Below are 17,637 nucleotides of genomic sequence, written 5' to 3' on the forward strand. Positions count from 1 at the left end.
TCCATGGAAGGTTTGGCAGGAAGAATGTGCTGTTTGCAACTCTGGCAATGCAGACTGGCTTCAGCTTCATACAGGTCTTCTCCACCAGCTGGGAGATGTTTTCTGTGTTCTTTTTGCTGGTCGGCATGGGACAGATCTCTAACTACGTGGCAGCATTTGTTCTTGGTATGAAAATCCTGCTGGGCACAGTATGTGTTCTTCAGTCTTGTGCTTTTCCTGCTCCTTTTCAGTACTGGCTTAGGGTTGATTTGTTTTGCCAAGCAACCCTTAATAGCATGTCCTCACCACTCATGGATAACTCATCCTCTCCTTGGAAGCTTCCAGTTGATAGAGGTGCAATCTGAATTAATTCTGGGGCTTACCATCCTAAAAAACAGAAAATAAATTATTCAAAACGAAGTTTATGTCCTAGTTGGAGAGATAAGTCATGTAAGACATGATTTTTCAGGGATTTCTGTTGTCCATTTTGAGGCCTAAATGCCTATTCGATTTAAAAACTTGCAAAAGAAAAAAAAATAGAGTAAGCTTTATAAAGTCTCCTTTAAACAGCCTATAGTAAAAATGTAAATGGCATACTGATTCTTGCTTTTATACTTTCAGTTTTGTAGCATGTCGGGTGGTTTTAGCTCCTCAAACAAAATGTGAGATTCTAAGAAGATAAAATTATAGATTTATTAGCTACTTCAAGCTACAGAAATACTGGATGACCCAGTTCTCTTCCTTTTGTACATACAATTACCTGGATTGATGCATGATCACCGCATGAGGCAGATCCGCGGTGCCTCTCAATCTGGATGGCGGAGCGCGCTGTGTACTGTAACCACCCAGTGCAGTGTATTTCAGAGCCAATCCTTAGAGGTATTTTTGGTAAGTTACTTGGTTGCTGTTAAGTTAAAATACTAATCTTCACTCTGCTGTTTTGGACAGGCACAGAAATTCTTGGCAAATCAATTCGTGTGCTGTTCTGCACGTTAGGCGTGTGCATATTTTATGCATTTGGCTACATGTTGCTGCCCCTGTGTGCTTACTTCATCAGAGACTGGCGGATGCTGCTGCTGGCGCTTACCTTACCTGGGCTGCTCTGCATCCCACTCTGGTGGTGAGTATAACTAATTTCAAAGACTTTGGTCTTAGAAGGTCCTGTCTACAGATTAAGATCCAGACTCCAAGCCAGCCAGCCTGTATCAATGAAATTCAGGAATGGGCAGAGGCGGAATGGACTTTGTGTCCTTTACTCTTCCCAGTCGTTCAGCTGCAAGTCCGTAGCTTCTGACTCATACCTGAAAAGCCTATTCTTCATTTTCTGTAGGCTTCTGTAAAATTGAGTGATGCACATGCAAATAAAATAAGTCAATAAGATGCATCCTTCTGCACCAGCTGAAATTCATGAACTTTTAAGAGCAGGTCTGAACTAGGGGCAGAAGGAGAAACCAGTTGGTTTGGGAAGCTGGGCAGTGCTAGGGTGACAGATGGGACAAGCTACAAAACGGTACTTGCGCATCTGTGAGACTTCTGTGTTTTCTTCTGTAGTTGATGAAATACTACTTTTAGGTGGCATGTAAAGTTTAAATAGTCCACGTGGTGGTGGTGTTTCTTCACTTACACTAGCACTGATTGTGATGCCATCCAGTTTCTTACAAAGTTGAATGACTCGGGCGAATTCTACTTTCTGACTTGCCTTTATGTGACAGTATTTCCAGTTACTAATTTTATATAGGTGTTATTCTCTAAGGATATGCCTCTTAATGTACAGCATGCTGCTTGTGTATTCACATTTCTGATTTTCTTTCATTAAACTGTTTTCCCACACTTGGAAGGTTTTGGTTGCTCTTTTTTTCTGAGTCATTGTGAATTTCTTTAGTACTTCTAAATTCCAAACAAACACATTTTAGTCTGTTCTTGTTCAGTCTGCTAGTCTGCTCTTGTAAATCTGATTTCTGTTGTCGTTGCTCTAATTTCTACAAGATGTGGCAAGTTTTGCGATCCTGGTGCCTGGAACAATGTGTCTTGGTGCCTGCGGCAGTGCTTGCAGTGGAAATGCAGGCTCGTTATTCTGAACTTTTTCGGCAGGGTCATTCCAGAGTCTCCCCGGTGGCTGATCTCTCAGGGAAGATTTGAAGAGGCAGAAGACATCATCCGAAAGGCTGCAAAAACTAATGGCATTACAGCCCCAGATGTCATACTTGACCGTAGGGAGGTAAGATTCATTTGACAGTCCAGTTGTTTGCTGGACCTATTAGTGACCATGTAAAAGGATTAATTTCCAGACATGTGAATTGAGTTATGCCTGCAGCGTGTTAGTCCTTCTCAAATGGGTAAAAGGTCATCCTTTTCCTGTAAAGCAGAACACCCTTTCCCCGCTTCATTAAGAGTTGCAAAGCCCTTGCTGTCCCATTCCCATGGGAATGCTAACATGCATTCTGATGCAAACCTCTTTTTGATGCAGTTTACAGCCACCTTTTTCCTTTTAAACTCTAGTTTTGGGGGGAAGGTAGTGACTTTGAGGTACCTGTTGCTTTGTAATCTAAATACTTGTGCTGAACAGATTTTATGCTTGCGAGGTCTAATACAGTTCTATGAAGGTCTAACACAGGACTAATCCTGGCCAGTGGCACTGGAAATGATGTTTTCCTAGTTCAGCTCCAATTTCTACTCTGTGATATGGAAAGCAAAACTTGAGCTCCTTTAGGATGGAGTAGTCAGCAGTATCTTTTCTTCCCCAAATTTTATTCCAACACGCTCTTGTTTCCTCTAGGTATCTCCCTTTTGTCTGAACTGTTTGGGCACCTTAAGGTGTAGAAGCAGTTCCACACTCATTCAAACATGACCTCCAAAAGTCAGATAGACCAACTGGCTGATCCAGGAGAACGGGCCCCTCTCTGGGCACATCTGTAGAGTCTGTCTGGGCAGTTCCCCATTGTGTTCTGGTTGGCAGTTGACATTGTCTTGTTGTTTGTGTGAAAATACTTTGTGTGTTCACTTGGCTTTATAAGGCTTGTGTACCAGAGGAAGGAAAATGGGCTGAAGTTAGCTGAGGTGCAAACCTTAAAAGAAGTACTGATGTGTTTGCCAGCTCTGAATGGGCTACATTACAAAGGAGCAGAATGCAGGGACAAGAGTAGGGATCTTGCTCCAGGGAGCACTGGCCAAGGGGGAATGCTGGCTTCTGCAGCAGGGTGGGCTGGAGTACTTGGTGCTTATTTACAGATAAAACGTTGCACCTCGGCTTTCAGAAATAACAGGTTGACATTCTGATACTCAGAGGAAAATGAGCTTGATGAACAGGCACTGTTTAAATGCAGAACTCCTGTCCATCTTTTTATTTTTTAAAGTCAAAGTAATGCTGTGACCAAAAAAATCTGTGCAAAACTTTTTTTCATCAGCAGTCTGTTTACAGTGATATTTTGTCTGCTTTCCAAAGAGCCCTAAGGCAGAGGGCTCACAGCCTCTCTTGAGTTTTTAGGAAGCATTCTTACACTGCAGAGAGGTTCTCAGAAATCCCGCTGGCCGCTAGCACTTGTGCAGTTGGAATGTGAGTTCTGGATGGAGCAGCAACTCCAGCTCATGCCCGGAGTATTCCTCAAACCCATGCAGCTGGAGAGCAGCACCTGCAGTATTCAGGCTCCAGAGATTTCCAAACCAGTTCAGATCTGGCAGGTGATTAGGTGCAAACAAGCTGCAGAGCACAAGTAGAGCCCAGTTGGCATGAATATTCCATGTAAGAGGGATAAAAATGTTTGGATGATAGGTTTAAGTTCACATTATCACTTTGCCCTCCCTGCCCTTCTCATGGCTTCTTGTTCCAACCTGTCCTGGGAAGGGTGATGTTGGCTGCTTTTCCGGCTCCTAAAAGGCAGGGTCCTTTTTTCTCATCAACTGTGATGCTGAATTTTACTGTTCCTGGTTTGTTTTGTGGTTTGTTTGGTTTTTCTCTTTTTTTTTTTTTTTTTTTGTTTTTGTTTCCTGTTTGCTGGTTTCTTGGCAACAAATAGTGGCAAAGCTGGAGAGTACTTAGAAAAGATCATGTGATTGTTGAGAAAGGGCTGAGCTGCAGAGCTGCCTGCAGTCTGTGTGGTGGGAAGTTGGGCTTCAGGCAGAGGGAAAGCTGTCAAAGGTAAAGAACTGGTCACCTTTCCTACAAAATGAAGATTTATCAAAGTGAAAACACACTGAAGTTTGGTGTGCATGAGCATCGGACCACTAGTTTATTCTCCCGGTCTTCAGAACAAAATATCACTCAGAAATAGTTTTCACCTGACTGCAGGGGTTACACCAACTTCGTGTTCCCATTAGCTGGGGCAACTGGCTTGCCAAAAGAAACACTACTAACTGAATATGGAAGAGAGGTTGATGAGGAATTAAGATAAACTAATGGTTGCTTTTGTCTCTTTATTGGTGTCCTGCAATACATCCAGCTTCTGCTGGACCAGCCTGATGGTTTAGGGGAAAAAAGTCTTGGAAGTTGAACTAACACAGAGGATGGTACATGAGAGCAGGCAGAAAGAGGTCAGGAAAGTTTTCAGTAGTGAGTGATTGCGCTATTTTGAAGCTACAAGCATAGTTTGCTTTGGTAATCGTTTGCACACACCATGAAGGAGTACACAGTGTCAACAAAAGGTATTCAGTCTTTAAACACATTAAAATTTAATTTGACATTCTCAGGTCTCGCTGACCTAGAAAATCAAGGGAGGAAGTAGTCTTTGTATTACAGTCTGTTGTGCCTGCACATAACAGAGGTCTGTCAGGCAAGAGTGGCTCTTAAAGTTGCACAAAGAGAAGTCTTCAATTAAATATTTCAAGGTGTCTTGGCAGCTTTACAATTCAAGAAGTGCCAAAATTAAAAATACTTCAGTATTACCTTTCTTCATTTGATAATTTGAGCTGCTGAGGTGGATGCTTGTTTCCTTCTTGGGTAGATTCTGAACTGTTGATAGTCATGGATTCAGATAGATCTAAAATGTCCTAACAGAAAAAAGAATTTCTGTGGAAGACTGTAAGATAAAAATCTTGCTAACATTCTTACTGTTAAAGACTGTTAAAAATAGCATTAAGTTGATGAGTAGGTAGCCTGGGATAAATCCTGAAAACATCATCTTTTGCGATAACGAAAGTATGGCATGCCTAGAAAACTGCTTCTTCAGCCAGAAAGTGTTGATTTAAGAGTTGATACTTCTAATCAATGGAACTTGTCCTCTTAAATCACCTTTTACGTATTTTGAAAAAAAAATCTCTCCCCCTTGTTAGGAGCTTAAATTAAAAAAAAAAAAAACTTAAATTGTTTCATTTTTTTTTGGTCTTATCAAGCACAAAACTTGTTCGCATGCCTCATGGGTGAATATGTTTGTGTTGTTTAGGTGGAAGTGGTTTTATTTTGAGGAGCTGGAAAGCTTCATGAGGAAAGGAGAAGTTTGTTGTCTTTTTGCTTATATTCTTAGAAGAAGATCTCCAAAACAGGCTAAATAATGATGGAGACTCTTCAGCTCATTGGCCAGTTTGAGTTCAAATACATTACTCTTAGGTCCAGCAGGAGGAGTCATATACTCAATCTGTTCTGCTCGTTTATTCTCGTTATTTCTTGCCTTGGCTGCAGTGGACACGGAGGACAATTTATCACTTTTTTTTTGCTGGTCTTTGAAGAGATATCAAAGGCCAGCCAGCACTTAGGCTAAATAAACCCTCTACTTTTACAGAGAATGTTTTTCAAATGTCTCATCATGGTTGTTGCTCTCTTCTTGTCTGGGTGCAGTTGATTTGCCTGATCCTCAAGGTGCAGTGCTCTAAGCTGGACCCGAGAACCTCGCCAGCAGTGACGTATAAGTCATGAATTGATGCTGTTGCTTTGTAATTCAAGTGTAAAAGTAACAATAAGCAGTTGTTTTGTGAAGCCTCAGGCAGAGAAAATGGTTACTAATTTCAGACTAAATTTTAAGTGACTTTAAACTAGGGAGGAGCTACTTTCACAGGTAGTTGGCTCTTATGGCTTACATGTGTTTGGTTAAAAGTGGGTCTCTGCCACATATCAAACTACGGATGTGTAAGTTGGAGGGGACTTATTTGGACAGTAATTCTGCTCACAGGAAGTTAATGTTCCCATGGTTGGTTTGTTTGTTTGTTTTTTTCCAGCTGCAAGATTTGAATTCCCAGAAGCAACAGACATACACCATTTTGGATCTAGTGAAAACCCGAAATATCCTAACTATCACAGTTATGTCGGTGCTTCTTTGGTAAGCAAGCGTGGCGCATGAGTATGTCAGCACAAAAACTGCAAAACAATTAGAAACTGCTCTTTGAACCCTAAGGTATTCTGAAGAGGTACAGACAAAACCAGCTCAAAAACCAACGACCTGCTGTCCGAAGCGACAAAATTCTAGTTATGTAGGTTCTTCATTTCAGCAACAGTCTAGAAACACATCTGGATTGTTATTTTTTTTTGTCTGAAGCAGTCAGGCATATCCTGAACTGAGCAGGAATTGGATCAGCTGGCAATGATGTGTGGGAATCCTGCCTGATAGTGGGCCTTGGGGAATCCTCATCTGGCTGTGACAAAGCCTTTTCAGAGGAATGAGTCCCCCAGTCAGAGAACTGCTGCCCAGGGGTCTGAACACAGTGATGCCTGACTGATGAGGAGAATCTACCCATCCCTTTTGGATTGGCTCTTAAACGGATAAAGCCGCCTTTGAAGTTCTAATCTGAGATTTCCCTTGACTTTCCTGCTAGATGCTCTGTCACCTGCCATCTTCAGCCTAGTTTTCGGCTAGCTGAAGCCATACTTTATGCTCAATTTGATTAAACAGTTGTAATTTATTTTTTTTTTACTGGAAATCTCAGTGAAGCTGTAGTTGCTCAGAAGAGAGAAAATGGAGAGGGTAATTTATAGTCTGCCAGAGGTGGGGTTTGATTAGTGCATGTACCTACAGTGTCCTAACCAAGAAGGTCCCTCAAGTGCTCTGGAGCTGATGAAGTCTCCTTGCTGCCTTGTTGAACAACGTTCCTGTGCTGTAGTGAGGCGAAGGCCTTGGAGTTCACTCCACTGAGCTGCCGGTGCGTACGAGCTGATGTGGCTTTTTGGGTCAAAGGACGAGTTGGCTAATATGTGAGCCACATCCCCTTGCCCATCACCAAGCACAGTGCTACAAGCACGCTGAGAAAGGAACTGGAGCAGAAAACAGCTCAAAAATGGAAAGTAATGATGGTTCTTTGCAGAAGTGTCCATACAATTTCCACGTGCTGTTGTCTTACCTCAAAGTCCAGTTGCTGACTCTCACCTTTAACTGGTAGTGAGCTAGAGAATGGAGACTGCCCAACTTCTCATCTGCATGGAGCAGATCAGGAGCGAGTTCCCAGGCACAGTAGGTGCTGCGTGTGTGGTTGTAGAAATTGAATGCAAAACCTGTTTGAACAGCATTTCTGGTAGGACAAAGCGGCTGAGAGAAACAGTGACATGGCAGAATGTAATCCATACCGTATGCTGAAGGGCTTTTCACAACATGAAAAATGAAGTTTTATGGCCAGGAAAATCCCAGATTGGCATCCTGGCAGACCCAGACAAACTCCTCCTCTGACTATATACAAAGCGTGGAGGGTAATGACCCTGAAACAATGTTCTCCACCCAGAGCTCCCTGGTGAACATAATTAAAAGCAGTTGTATGCCTCAGCAGCAGTAAAATTCAGTGGTCCCGAACTTTCAGGCTAAGGCTATAACTATGGGTAATAGAAACTGCTGTGTCACTGCATTACGAATGGTCATCACTTACCTCCCAGGGGTGAAATACGAAATACGGAGGCATGCGGGAGCAGCAGTCAGCCCCTCTCCATCCCCTCTCTCAGCAAGGCTAGCACCAGCTCTGGAGTTAATTGTGTTAATGCTGAATAGGACATTCTTATTAAAAAAAAAAACCAACTCTTATTCCTTGAATTCAAGAGAAACTTGAAAGATAAAAAGCACAAGCAATGTGTAATTGTTATCTTGCTGTTTCTGAAATGAGCACTTAAGATGCTTTAAAGAATCTGGCAGATGCTGAATTTGCTTTACATAGTGATTGCTGCACTTAACAGGGGTTCGTGGCAACGTCGGGGAGCAAAGAGAATTCTGATCCTGTTACTCTGCTTTTTTCAGGATGATAATCTCTGTTGGTTATTTTGGACTTTCTCTTGACACACCTAACTTGCATGGAGACGTCTACGTGAACTGCTTCCTCTCAGCAGTGATTGAAGTTCCAGCCTACGTTATTTCCTGGCTGCTACTTCGAAATCTCCCCCGACGGTATTCGATGGCCGCTGCGTTATTCCTGGGAGGCTGTGTTCTTCTCTTCCTTCAGCTGGTGCCTTCACGTATGGAATCCTCAGTTGATCTCAGATGTGTATGACAGGTGACATGCAGTACCGTGCACTGGGCAGATGTGGAGGACAAATATCCTGAGGGGACTAAATACAGATACTCATTTCCTATCTTCACCCCTCCTTGGTTCCCGTGCTGCTGCACAGGGAGCTCACATGACATGTCAGTTCAGATAAGTTTTTAAAGATGGGTCATTGGCTTTGTGATCTGGTGGGATCGGTTCTGTAGTCCAGTTTTGCCTTAACGTACACCCCTGGCGAGGTGCCCTGGGGAAGGTCCAAGTGTAAAACCAGGACTAGACCAACCAGGACTTGGTAAGTGGAGGTTACCAAGAGGCTGCGGAATTTAATTTCCCAGCAACTATCAATGACTGTCTCTTTATGGCTTGTTTAAACAGTTATATTGGAGGGAGCCATTGCGGAAACTTTTTGATAGGCAAAGGTGCTGTGTCAATAAAATAACGTTCGGCAACTGGAAAGGAGGATAAAACAACATTTATTGGCTATCAAACCATATGTTATCTTTAGGCCAGTTAGATTAAGAGAGTTACAGATTCTCACTGGTAGTGATGCTGGCTGTGACTGGGGGGTGTTGTTGCTTAGCGCTTGTTTACAAATCAAAGAATAAACAAAAGAGAATGTGCAAGAAGTGCCTTGTGTATTGTATACAGGTAAGACACGTGTTGCGTTCTTTTTTCTCCAGTCTCTTGACTCAATTGGACACTGATACCATTTGTTTTGATTTTCAAATCTAACTGCCCCAGTTAAAGCCAACCCACCTTCCTGTAATTAAATTATTGGCTTCTAGCTAGTAATGTTAATGAGAAACCAGAGCAGGAAACTAAAAATAACTTGTTTCCAGTCTTTATCTTTGTTCACCTTGTTAAACCGGGATATATGGCATTGTTTGCAATAGCAGAGATCTGGCCTCTGAAATCTGAGAGGACCTCTGCAGTTCTTGCTCTGTTCTCTTTATTTTTTTACTTGTCAGGAAGCCCCATTCTCAACAGGAAATGAAAATGTTGAGTCCTAGTAGTTTAAAAAAAAAATAATTTAAAAAAAGTTGCCTGTGCTTGTAGACAGGTACAGAGAAAGAAAGATGCCAGATACTGGAAATCGTTCAACAGAAGTTATACAAACGCAACAGTATTAGGAGATACTATCAATTGTCAGAGCTGTGTTGAAATCCTTCCTGCATTTTGATTTCAGATATTCGTGCGCTGTCTGTTCTGCTGGTGATGTTAGGGAAATTTGGGATCACATCTGCCTTTGCAATGGTTTATGTTTACACGGCTGAGCTCTACCCGACAGTAGTGAGAAACATGGGAGTTGGAGCGAGTTCCATGGCCTCGAGGCTCGGCAGCATCCTCTCGCCTTACTTCGTTTACCTCGGTGAGTTCACTGTCCGTGGGGAGCCGCTGGGGGGGGAAGCAATGCCTTCCACCCAGAACAGTGTCCTGCCTCTCTGGGTCACTGGGTTTTTCTACTGGTCTTTGTTTCCAGATCCAGGTGTCTTGTGAAACTGCAGGTAAAAGTGGGGTCTCAACATCTCTGAACAAGGGTCATAACACAGAGAAACTGTGGTTTGTGCCTGTTGAAGAGATGCTCTGACGACTCCCAGTCTGATGGACCCAATAGGGACAGCTCTCGGAGCTGTGGTTTCCCAGTCTCGAGTTCCTAAAACCACATTTTAAGCAAATATGCTTTGAATGACAGGGTGTGAGGGGGGTAGTTTGCTTGCTTTTTACTGAAAGCATCACTCTTGCACCAATAAAGCCTTGTATACACAGACATTATCAGAGACTAAGGGGTTTTTCTGTTCTGCTAGGTGCCTATGACCGATTCCTGCCTTACATCCTGATGGGGAGCCTGACAGTGCTATCAGGAATTCTGACTTTATTTCTGCCAGAAAGCTACGGTATGCCTCTTCCAGACACAATTGAGCAAATGCTGTTGGTGAAAGGGTAAGTGTCACCTTCTGATCTTAATACATCTGTTCTCTGTTCTGAGAAGGGGAGCGGACTTGCCTAGGTACTGTCAGAGGGAGGGGCGGGTTTCGGTCGTGTAGTTAACGCTCTGTTGAAGATGGAAGAGCTTGGCTGGAATCCTGGTCCCTCTTCCCAAGTGTGTATGTTCCTACATACATCATTAGGCTCCAAATTTATAATTTTACTCTGAGGACTGAATAAAAGTATGTGTGAGGAATGCATTTGTAAAAGCATATCGTTGCTTTTGAAGGTGTAGGGACACTTTGTGGGTTACAATCTTTCTAGGTTCTGAAAGTCATGTAAGCACTGTGGAAGGGCTGGGTTCTTCCCGTCTAGTTCAGCTGACCTAAAAAGGCATTGAGAACGTCTGGCCTTTTGCCCTGGCTCTGCTTGAAGATGGAACATAACCATACACCTGGGGTATGGAAGGGACCTGTACGACTGAAGTCAACAGGATGTTAAAATTAGGAGGCTGTAATGGCAGATAGGGCTGAGGATATTAGAATTTTTTTTTCTCTGTTCTCTCATCTAATTTTTAAGTGATTCTCTATTTTCTTTCTCTCTCCTTCCCCCCCCCCCCCCCCCCCCCCTCACTGCAGCTATTACCACAAGGGATTCCAAGGAGGAAGAAGAAAATCCAGAGATTCTTAAAAGCACATCTTTCTGATGGAACTCCTGTGTACTTGCTGGTGGACTGAAAGTGAAATGGACTTTTCTTCTAATATTCGTTCTAGAGAGGGCTAGTGGCAACGTATTGTTTCCTGTAATTTTAACCTTATTTATTAATTTAAACACTGTGTTACATACATTCTCTTTTTGTATGAACATACTGTATAGCCTTTAATGAGATTTTTCAGCCGCAGTTGGTTTAATGCAGTAGTACCGTGGAGCAGTATCTGGTCAATCCTGTGTGACTGTAAGTGTAGAGTTCAGCTGAAAGATACTTGAAAAGGAGTTCAAGGGCTGACGGGGCACCTGGATTCCTCAGTGAACCTTCTCCAGAGCTAACGCACATCAAGAAGTAAAAATAGCCAGAAAAAGCTGCTACTTGGTTTTGATTCCTTGATTTCTGTCTCTGGACAGGAAACTTCTTTGTTATAATGAAGGTGATGAGGACGTGCCTCTCTGCGGTCTTACTCAAATGACTTTGCACCTGCTGAATTTTTTAGCAAATTCGGAAAGATGCAAAGAAAGATTTAGAGGATTAATGCTAACTTGATATGTTGTAACTCAACATAGATCAGAAGGATTGTCTTGCACAAAATATTTGTAGCACTGAAGTTTTGCTCACTAAATTCACTTGATTCCAATGCTGGTTTTCAGCTGTGCCTGTCTGGTGAAGCTGTTTACATCTGCCCCTGGCTGTGGCCTGGTTCCAGGCTGTATTTATTTTAAATGATGCAAAAGGTCTCATCTGTGTGGAGGGAGTGGTGCTAGTTTGGGGTTCTTCCATTTTGATGTGTGATGGAAGTTTTATGTCTAAATTGTTTTTAACGTCTTCTGTGCAATTTGGATGATGGACACAATTCTACTGTCGTCTTGTTCTGTGCTTTTCACACACGTGCATGTACACACGCACACAATTCATGTATTTAGAGCTAATTTTGTGTTAATCTGTGCCACTACATCAACCTCACGGTGGAATGTACTGAGAACAAAATTCAGAATATGTTTCTGACTGCTGGTTCTCGATTCTCAAGTGCCAACTCTATGGTCGCTGTGAGCTCTGTTATTTCACTTAACTCGTGTAATCAGTGAATTGTTTTCAAATTATTTTTAAAAAAACAAACTTTGTTGACAATCCACCAAGCAATTGTTCCTTGGGTCACTGAAGCACCCTTGGCAAAATACCCATGTTTCTTTAAATATATCCAGTATATATGTGCGCCACCTCTTGTGTTTGCTGTTCTGATTATACTTGGCCAGATGTCAGTGGTGAAAGATCCCGGCACTTGGTTGTGTTTTCTCCTGTCTTGTAGAGATTTAATAAGCAGAATGTAAACCTTTATAGCCAGAGCTGCTAGGGGCCTTACTCTCTGCCACAGCAGCTGGTGGTGGAAGTTTAGTATTTTCCTACTCTATGTTAATACATAAATGACATCGGGTGATTCCAGTCTTTTTTTAACCGATCCCCCATGTTCTGACCTCGGTAACAGGCTCCAGCCGTCGGACTGATGCCCTGGTGTGCAGCTCGGCGGCTTGTCTTAGGAATAAGAAAGTTTAAAAACAAACCTGTCTAGACTGCAGTGGTTTGGTTTGTTTAAACTCGTCCTACCAGTGTCTTGAGCTTTAGGGTTTGCTTCACTTTCTCTGCATTTTCTCACCTACTTGTTGAGTGGTTTAATTTCTGGATGCAGCAGGAAGTTGGCCAATCTTACCCGGTCAGAGAAGGATACGGAGAAACTGAGTTTTGTTGTCTTGTCAGCTCTTCGGAGGAGAGACGTCCCAAGGTTTGGGCAGATGCAGGGTCACTCCTGTTGAATAGGTTGGGAGGCCCTTGGCAGAGGGGTTTGAAACCCAGTGTGGGATTTGAAGCTAGTGCAAAAATGGAGAAGCTGGATTTTGCAAGCCTCACTGCACAGCACATAATAGCCTTGACGTGAGCAAAGATGTGTCAGGAGGGAGTGTGTAGCAGCCAGTCTCCCTTGCCTGAAAGACACTATCCAGTTTGTCAGGCTTTGGAAATACTTGTTGCAAACAAAAGAATATGTTCTAAAACTTGGTACAAATCTTCTTCTATGTAAACCTTATTTCTAGGAACTGGAACATCTAGAAGCAGCTTCTTCCCTGTGTGTTGTAGAAGAATTATCTGATAACCGCAGGAATCTGAGGCAAAACACATTTAGCTCCAACTTCCTTGTAACGAGTTTGCCAATGTAAACAACTGTGTCCCATAAGTCTCTTCCTGTAAATTGTTTTGGAAAATATCCTGAAATGTAAGATACGTGCTGGGCTGATACATGATCCGCTATGGAAATTCCTGTCCTGAAGTGCAGAGTCCATTCCACGTCTGATTAAGCTGTAATTTCTTATCCACTGTTTTATCCGGGTGTGTGCCTTGACAATGAGCCTTTTGTTCTTGAATATTTAATATTCTGATGTTTACTAAAGTGTTTTGTGGGGGGGGGAGGGTTTCTGTTGTTGGGTTTTTTGTGATCCAGACAAATTGGGGAATTTCCTGATTATGACTAATACTACAAAACACAATGGCAATCTCTTTGTGTCAAAAAATACTTTTATTTTCCTTGTTATCTTTTTAACAACAAAAAGTACGAGTCAGCCATGTAGAGTGTTTAATACAGCATACTGGATTATTTTGTATTTACTTTTTATCCTACTCTTTTCAAGTTTATCTCTAAAACAAGGAGCTTGTTCTAGTGGGTAGGCAAAATCCAGCTAAAATGTATTTCCAAGAGAAATTGAGGGAATGTTTTCATACAGATGAGGGATCTGATCTGTGCAAACAAGATGTAGATGAGAAGAACTGATCCAGTGGTTGGCAGATCTTAGAGCAGTGTCAGTGCTGGCAACAGGTAAGATTTGCAGCACTACGCGTGGCTGCGGGTGTCCCTGCAGGATAGAGCTCCGGTGCTGCCCAGCCTGGGCTTTGGAGGGCGTCTGCTGAGTGCCGCGATTTCGGATGTGACTGACTCCTAGGCAGTGTATGGTTCATTAATAGAAGTTGGGACTGGACAGGACTTTCTGAGACTTGGCTGTGAATGGACCACTTTTTTCTAAGAGTGTCGTGAAATGAGTCCAGGTCCACGTGGGAGATGCTCCTCTTGGCCTCGTGGTAGACGGATGCACAGGACAGCCGTGAATCCCAAGGAGAAGTCACACCCTGATTGTTGTCCCTTCTGTAAAGAGCTGATGGGCTTTAGTACTGGTATTTGGATGCACCTAAACACCGGTCTTGCCTGGTCAGGCTGGTGGGGAGGGACCTGTGCTGCTCTCGGGGAAAGGCAGTGCTTTTGCTTCAGCTATCCTTGAAGGAATAGTGATGTTTTGTAAGGGGGAAGGGACAGAATTTCCCTTTGAAAGAGGAGTTGTGATAAACCCATGAGCTCCTTGTGCTGCGGAGGGAGATAATATAAATCTTGATGTTCAGGCTGACCTTCACCTGGGAATACTGACTGGTTTGGGTGCCCATAGCCTGGATTACAGCAGCAGTTATCCAGATTATCTGGTTAGGAAAAATTCTGCGTTGCTAGCGGACCATGCACCCTACAGTATCTTCACCAAGAAAACAGCACATGGCCTCGAGTTGGGAACAAGGATCCCTTCCTTTCCAGCTCTTAGACAGACTTCTTTCAATCATCTTGGGCCTGTCACATAATCAGTGACTTCAGTTTCTTTGCCTGCGAGTAGAAACACCATTAACTCCAAAGGTGCCGTAATCACTTGTAATGTTCCTGCTGCACAGTCTGTGTTTGTCAGATTCTCCGTTTGACCCCCCTGACGGTGAGTGTAATGTTCACATGAGCATCATTTAGTATTTCATCTGGCAGAAACAGGCAACTTTGCGTGACTTCTGAGGTTATTTTTGTTAGGAGGTGTGAACACCTTGTGTCCCGTTCCCAAGTTCCCATTTGGAAGAAGAAAGCCCAGGGAGGCAGTGCATTGCCCAGGGAGCTGCCCTGTGGGAAGTCGAGCAAGGACTGGGGGCTGAATGCTTGGTCATGTTCTTGGAATTGCACAGCCAACCCTTCATGGTTCTGCACAAAGCTGCCTGAAGATATTGGTGAACATTTTCACTGAGTACATGGTAAAACTGTTTGGTGTGGCACTGTTATTTTGAGATAGGATGACGCTGTATTGCTGATCTCATGGGATTTGAGATTAACGTGAGGACACTGATGGGACTGTCTCTGCAGATAAATATCGATTTCAGTATTTGTAGAATAGAACCTGAATCTTGGCAGTTGTAAACAGTTTTCTTACAGTACAGAATCGGCTTGGGCACTGTAACACCTTATTTACGAATGCCTTGGGGAGAACTTGAAACTACTCACGGCCACAGTCTTGTATATAGAAAGAGAAGTTTCTTCTAAGAATGTAAAATATTTCTGTCTGTAACTAAATTGATTCTTACCCTATTTTTTTAATAGAAAAATGCTTATTATTTGTGAAATTCAGAATAAAATCATATCTGTAATGATCTTTAAAATGAAGCATTCTCATAATTTTTTTACATGTGGGTCCTGTTCTCGTGGAGCATTTTCCAGATGTTGGCAACACAGAGAAGCAGTAATTCAGCATTTATTCACAAATAGAAGGTGATTGAAAAACTGCAAGAAGCTTTTACTTCAGAGGGGTCACAAGCATCCCTGTGCAATGAGATGTGTGTCCCCAGCTCCGTGCCTCTCCTGCGAGGCAGAGGCTGTCCTGAGCAGCTCTGCTAGCAGAGGAACAGCATGGTTTGCTCTCACAGATTTGGAGAAGTCCAGAGGACTTGGGTAAAGCAGGACTCCAGGTGTTTTGAGGAGTTCCTGAACACATCAGGAAATATGCACACACTTTCCTTTCTGTGTGAATCCACCAATCTAAATGATTCTTCCCCAGTTCCCTATTTTCCCCTTCACTTCTGCCAAGGAGAAAAGTAAAGTCTTGCAGAGATGCAGGAATCCGAGCTGTGCACAGGGTGTCACCCAGGGCTCTCCTGGCAGCCAGGAAGGATCTCAGGTCAGGGTCTGACGCTTGGCAAAGCCCAAGTGGTGGGACTAAATCCAGCCCGGAGGCATATACCCCCTGGCACCACAGCGGCTGCAACTGTCTGGGTGACTGGTTCCCACATTTCAAGTACTATTTTGATAACTGAAGGTTCAGGACATCTCCCCCGTAGCTAGAATCCAGGTGACAAGTCACCTTTGAAGCAGTGTCTTGGATTCCCAGGTCACTTAAGCACTTGGAAACTTGTCCATGGGATGCTGGACTGGGACTGGGGGCTCTTCCCTTGAGAAGGGATCATGATTCTGCAAGTTTATAAAACATTTGAGGAGAGCGAGGTATTGTGTCTTACCCAAACACCAACCACCTTCCTTTACTTAACCTGCTTGTGACTTTGTAGAAATAAACCCTCGAAGCCATTTGGAACCCTGTTGGTGTTTAACAGCCAGTCTGTTATCTCTTGGACTGTTGGGATGCTGGATCCTTTTCTGAAGGGGTTACTGGGAGCATCCCAACAGCACCAGCCCTGCGGAGCTGCCAGTAGCACTTGTGCAACCGGGGGCTCGCTGCCAGGGATCTCTCCCCTCGCTGATCCCCTCCCTTGCAAATACAACAGACAAACCAAACCCTTTCAAGAACGTAAAATCCTCGGTGCCTCCAGCAGCCTGGGTGCTGGGGTGTTTCTTAGATTTGGAGTCATTCAGTGTGGGGCCTGCGAGCAGCATTCTGCAAATCCCTGGGCAGAAACAAGTGCTTCTGAGAAGAGAAAAACAAACTAAACCAAACCAGAGCCTTTGCTTCTCTTCTGAAAAACTGCAAGTTTACCTGCTGCTGGCTCCTGTATCAGCTTCCCCTGGAGGCAAGGTAAATAATAAGAGTGATAATGCCCCAAAACACCGGGTAACTGGTTAAATTCCTGAAGAAAATAGCTTCAAAGCTTGCAGCCATTAAGTGAGCATCCCCCAGAGCAGCAGCTTGCCTCCTGGAGCCTGCAGCTGTGCAGGAGATGAAGCAGAACAGCTGAGGGAGGCTCGCTGTTCGAGGAGGTTCCTTGTTCCTGCTAATTGCTCTCAAAACCCCCAGCTCTGCTCCCCTGGCCATGGCCGTGTCAGTGTGGGGAAGCTCTTTCTCCGTTGGGTCCTTGCTGGAAGCACAGCTTTTCAGGCATCTTAATCGTGACCATCTGCAGGGTTCTGTGACCCTAGACTGAAGCAAGTTCATTTCCTTTTGATTTATTTATTAATTGTCCTTAGCGATCGATCTCAGGGCTCTGACAGCTTTTTCCAAGCGACCAGACTTCATACAGCTCCTGCTTACGATTGCAGAGAAATGTCGGTCAGAAGGAACTCTGTTGTTTTCCCTTGAAGGAAAGGGATGCTCCCTACATCCCAAGTACCTCTAATTCAGGTCCCAAGTGATGAATCCTAAATGATTAATCCCAAACGATTAATCCCCTGGCTGGGGCCAGTTGCGTCGCATCCCCAGGGATTCGGGGCTCTTTGGTGAATGTACCTCCGGCTGCTCCTCTGCAAGGCGTGGGAAACCTCCCCTTTAGGCAGCTCGGGAAGAAACAAATCCAATTTAACCTGAGAGCGAGGAGTCCCCGAGCTGCCCCCCTCCAACCCCTTTCCCGGAGGGCGGCCG

General features: G+C 43.7%; 1 protein-coding gene across 1 annotated transcript in view; it reads left to right on the plus strand.

Moving 5' to 3' along the window:
- LOC104471634 (solute carrier family 22 member 5-like) overlaps window positions 1-11,149 on the plus strand; it is a gene marked incomplete at its 5' end in the record, with an annotated part of 12,173 nt that extends 1,024 nt beyond the window's left edge. Inside the window, 8 exons of the mRNA XM_010087033.1 lie at window positions 11-165; window positions 928-1,099; window positions 2,071-2,197; window positions 6,124-6,224; window positions 8,118-8,332; window positions 9,548-9,730; window positions 10,167-10,304; window positions 10,914-11,149. Coding sequence (XP_010085335.1) covers window positions 11-165; window positions 928-1,099; window positions 2,071-2,197; window positions 6,124-6,224; window positions 8,118-8,332; window positions 9,548-9,730; window positions 10,167-10,304; window positions 10,914-10,993 — 1,171 coding nt within the window. The remainder of the gene's footprint in view (window positions 1-10; window positions 166-927; window positions 1,100-2,070; window positions 2,198-6,123; window positions 6,225-8,117; window positions 8,333-9,547; window positions 9,731-10,166; window positions 10,305-10,913) is intronic.
- Between the last annotated feature and the right edge of the window lie 6,488 nt (window positions 11,150-17,637).

Source organism: Pterocles gutturalis, unplaced genomic scaffold (genome assembly GCF_000699245.1).
Source record: "Pterocles gutturalis isolate BGI_N339 unplaced genomic scaffold, ASM69924v1 scaffold39756, whole genome shotgun sequence".
In the NCBI taxonomy this organism is placed as follows: domain Eukaryota; kingdom Metazoa; phylum Chordata; class Aves; order Pterocliformes; family Pteroclidae; genus Pterocles; species Pterocles gutturalis.